The 4,834-nt window shown below is 29.1% G+C and overlaps 2 protein-coding genes across 2 annotated transcripts; one reads left to right on the top strand and one right to left on the bottom strand.

Annotated features, from left to right (window-relative positions):
* Nucleotides 1-977: 977 nt before the first annotated feature.
* OCT59_014749 (uncharacterized protein) lies at nt 978-1,628 on the bottom strand. Its single transcript, XM_066150216.1, has 2 exons — nt 1,277-1,628; nt 978-1,252 (listed from the first exon to the last, which is right to left on the bottom strand). Exons 1-2 carry the CDS (start codon nt 1,599-1,601, stop codon nt 1,197-1,199), a joined length of 381 nt encoding a protein of 126 aa, XP_066002404.1. The 5' UTR covers nt 1,602-1,628; the 3' UTR covers nt 978-1,196.
* A 1,943-nt stretch (nt 1,629-3,571) lies between these two features.
* Nucleotides 3,572-4,611, top strand: OCT59_014748 (uncharacterized protein; the record flags this gene model as incomplete). The annotated part of the gene is made up of 5 exons (XM_066150215.1): nt 3,572-3,580; nt 4,170-4,195; nt 4,285-4,340; nt 4,415-4,477; nt 4,550-4,611. 5 exons carry the CDS (start codon nt 3,572-3,574, stop codon nt 4,609-4,611), a joined length of 216 nt encoding a protein of 71 aa, XP_066002403.1.
* Between the last annotated feature and the right edge of the window lie 223 nt (nt 4,612-4,834).

Raw genomic sequence — 4,834 nt, 5'->3', positions numbered from 1 at the left:
TATTGATAATAGGATCTGGTCGGATCTAGTATATTTTCATTAACTGTTGATGAAGAGAATATTTGGATGAAAGAATATAATGAAAACAAAATGCCAAAATGCATGCGATAAATTTAGTGGTACGTGATATCAAAATAATTGAATGAACAATCTTCATGCGAGTATTTGCGTATTCTATCAACTGTTGTTGGTATTGATGATCTGATGATCTTAATTACCTGAACCTTACGGCCATCTGCTAGTGTTTCTAATCTTTTGCTTTTATCTTCTCCATTATTTTTAAGTTCTCCATTACCATTATTATTTTTAGGTCTCTGATTTATCAGAAAAATTTGAAAAATTTTAAAAATAGGAAAGAAAAGGCGTTCCATCATCACGCACCATCATCCACAGATCCTCCATTATCATGTTTATCCTACAGAAAAAAAAAACATCTATAATACATGTAATAAATTGTAATAATTTTTCATTTATATATTATAATATTAAATAAATTACATAACTCTTGTAAATAATAATAATATTCGTCAGATTCTGAATCAGCAATTTATTTGTCTTCTTGATTCAAAAAACGATCAATAGAAAGACTTCGGTTACACAATCTGCTTCAAAATTTTGCTTATACTATGTGGTAAAAACATGCATGGGAAATTGTAAATAATTCGTAAAGGTGAATTTTAAAATAAATCTTCAATAATTAAAATTTATTTAATAATCAAAATAAACAATTCAAGCATATAAAAGTCGGGACGATAATCATTATGCATCCAAAGCTCCATTGCTTTTTTACAGCAGGTGTTGAGCAATAATAATATTATTATTTCATATATATTTGAATAAGCAAAAATAGGTCAGAAAATTGATAAATTTTATCAGCTAAGACGACGTATAAGCAATAGATATATAATATATATTACTCAAAAGGGATGTCAAGTACACCACTATTACTAAGCGAAATAAGAAGAAACAATTATTTCTTGATTGGATATGTGAATAATAATAATTGAAATTTTATTAGGATTGATTTGTATATTCGTATATTATAAAATAACGTAAAATATCAAACTTATTCTGAATAGTGCAAATAAAATTGAATAATGTCTGTACATTTCGTCAAATTAAAATGCCATTTTACCAAATAATATACGTTCAATAGATAAACATATATCTAACAAGTTTTATCCATTTCCTCCGTCTTATGGACCGCCTGGACCGCCTGGACCTCCGTCACCTCCTCCTGGACCTCCGTCACCTCCTGGACCGGGACCTCCGTCACCTCCTGGACCTGGACCTCCGTCACCTCCTGGACCACCATCTGATCCATCTGTCCCGTCCGTCCCGTCTGTTCCGTCTGTTCCGTCTGTCCCGGGACCTCCTGGTCCTGGTCCACCGCTTGTACCGTCGTCTGGGGGTGTTGTAGGCGTAGTAGAATCCGTGGGCGTGGGACTGGGCGTGATGGTAGAATTGTCAGTTTGTCTTTTTTGGAGACCAGTATCGATTCGTCTCGTTAGTGGTGATGCGAAATTAACGGTAATAAGTAATGCAGCAAGTACTACAATGAGTACAAGTGCGTGCTTGTGTTTAAATCCAATATTAAACATGTCGAATATTGTAAATTAATTTTAATCAAAATCTCTTAGGTGCTGATTTCATAAAAATATGGGTGTATTTATACATTTTTTTCTTTCAGCAAGTTGATAAATAATTAAAAATATAAAATTCGAAAAATCTTCTGTTTGTTGTAAATTTAGAAATGAGGCAATGAAGATAAGCCTCATTACTAAATTTACAAAGAAACTAAACAATTTATAATATTTCTAGCAATTTTGTATATAATAAAGAAATAAATTTTAAGGAAATTTCATTGATAAAAAGGCTTTGATTAACTGGATACAAGAAGAAATTGCCGTTCATTTATAAACAAAAATGTATTAGACCATAAAAATATTTTTTTCAAAGTTTGATAGAAAAATTCTTAAAATTGGTCGATCAATTACAAATTTAAAAATGAGGCGATGCAATGTTTATTATAAGCCTCGTTATTAAATTTTTAATCCGGGGTCATTATAAAAAACAAGGTTTAAAAAATCTTTTCCATTAAAAGAAATTTCAAATAAAAAAATGGGCTTGGATTGACGGATATTATAAGAAAAGAAAAATATATATCATTGATATGCATGTATTAGCTTAACTTTAAACTTTTATGTGTTAGTATGAAGTCTTGGCGTCTAACTTAAACTTAATTATGCAAGATTGTTTTTATTTTGTTAACATATATCCTAATAAAAAAACCAATGAAATAATTAAAATAAAATGGTAAAAATCGGCGATCTAAAAATAGGATCTGATCGACCTGCCAAGACTTTAAGCCCAAAGATTGCCAAGAATCAACTCTTAAATATATCCAAGATAGGTCGATCCATCTAGTGATTGTTACTGGTAAATATACGGATAATATCGTATTCCTCCGAAAATAAGCAACAAAATTTTATTATAGTTTGAAAGAAACTGATAGAATTTTCGATTTTAACCAAATTTATATAAGTTAATATTCATTTAGATTATTTCTATAAAAAATTTATTCCTGATTTTTTTTATTTTGTTATTTCTATAAATGTATCTCATTTACGGGATTTTATAGCCTCAAAAACATGGAAATTATCCAAGATGGTTAGATTTTTTAGTTATTTTTTTCCGTAAATATATCATATTCACAGAGTTTTTGCAGAAGTTACGGATAAAATTTTTTACAGGGTATATTATATTTTTACTGCAAAATTAATTAAATATTTGGGAATTTGAGTTGCATACTTTCGGGATTGCCTATTTTCGGAAGAATACGTTCAATCTTTCACTTTCATATCAAGTTATATCTTTAAATACAGAACCCCGTTCACAAACGAACAATAAAATTGTTTTCGCTAAAACTATAGGTCTCAAGAGTTTAATCATGCAGATTGAAGTAATGCCAGGCAGAATTACGTAGTGCCGGCCCTATGATATTTCGTATTGCAAACATGTGATATGTAGCGTGTGCCGATCTCCTTTCGGGTCCTGTACCAACACGTGTTTTTCGTGGGTACTAAAACGGGTCATTAAATCTTTGTGTTTTGCATACTTTACAAAATATAGCAAAAACTTTTATCGAAAAATATAAAATATATATACAGTATACTGTGTATATATATATATATATATTATCTGCTTCTTACCGGATAACAGGATTTATATAAGTACAAACACTGGATCCTGTCCATAAACTGAAGAAATTTCTGAAGCTTGCCAAAATTTCTTTGGAACCTACTGTATGTTCTGGTATTATTAATAAATGACACGACTAACCAATAGGATTCAAATTGTTCTGTTTCGGCCATCTACATAATCTCTATGAAAAAATGCGAAAGTTTAATTTACAGTATTCCCTATAAGAAATATGTATACGGAAAGGATACGTTTTGTATACATTTTATGTACGTTTCTATAGATTCCGTATACAAATTCCGTATATTTAATAAGCAATTCATTTTTTAAAAAACTAACGTATACGAAATGTATACGGAAAAAATTAATCATGCGGAATGTATACGGAATTTTTAAACTTAATATTTTTAGAAGATAATTTTACAAAAATCCCGTATCATAACACGAGATCACGTGATTGTTTATATGATACGTTTTTTTGTTTTTTATATAAACGATGAGTTTGATCTTCCTTTCTGTCTTTCCTTTCCTTTCTCTTTTCTCTTGTCTTATTTTTGTTATTTTTTCTAAATTTTTCTTCTTTCTTCGTCACCCCTCTTTTAAAAAAAAAGTACTTCACTTTAAAAAAAAATTTTTTTTCGTTACTCTTTAAAAAAAATTTTTTTCATCACTCCCTTAAAAAAAAAAATTTTTTTTGATTTATTCTTTTATTCCCACTCTTCTTTTTTTTAAAAAAATTTTCTCTATTTCCTCTATAAAAAATTTTTTATTTTTCTAACTTTGACGTCCTCCCTTTAAAAAAATTTTTTTAACTTTCCTAACTTCGTTATCCCTCTTTTTAAAAAATATTTTTTTTGATTTATTCTTTATTCCCCTTACTTTTTTATTTATATTTATCCCTTTTTTTATTTCTAGGCCAGCAGATTTTTTTTTGTGAGAAGATTCAGTTTCTTTTTTCTTTTTTGTAGATCAGTTTGGGAGTCCTTTCCTTTTTGTAGGATGGTTCAGGATTTTTTTCTTTTTTTAGGTGTTCAAATTTTCTTTTTTTTTGTAAGTTGGGTTCAGATTCTTTTCTTTTTGTAGGTTGTTTCAGTTTTGTTGTTTCAGTTTTGTTGCTTCTGAGTCTTCTTTTTTTGTAGGTCAGTTTTGGATTTATTTTGTTGTTTTGGTTTCTTTCTCATCAGGCGCTTCATAATTCTTTTCTTTTATGTAGGTCAGACATTCTGGAGTTCTCTTTCTTTTTTTGTAGGAATGCTGACCTTTGGCGACTTGGACGGTTGCAGATACTATATGAGGGGGGGGTTTTGTTTCCAATTAAGTTAGACGTTCTTATGTTTCTTTTTTTTAGGTTATTTGACTCCAAATGAACCTGAACTTATAGATAATTTTGGTTGCAATAGGTGGTTTTAATAAGGAGGGAATTTTCATAATGTATTTGTATTTTGTTTATTTTTTATTTTTTATTTAATTTAATAAAGTAAAATTAGATTTATGTAAATAAAACTGTAATACAAATAGTAAATTCAGTGACCAAATCGTATAAATTTCGTGATAAAATCAGTGATCAAATCATGTAAATTTCATATGAATCCCGTGCAAATTCCGTATCCAAACCATATTTTTAGTGATACGG

The sequence above is a fragment of the Rhizophagus irregularis genome, chromosome 22 (genome assembly GCF_026210795.1).
Source record: "Rhizophagus irregularis chromosome 22, complete sequence".
Lineage (NCBI taxonomy): Eukaryota > Fungi > Glomeromycota > Glomeromycetes > Glomerales > Glomeraceae > Rhizophagus > Rhizophagus irregularis.
The sequence above is the reverse complement of the archived record's forward strand: the minus strand, read 5'-3'. Positions and strand labels throughout refer to the sequence as shown.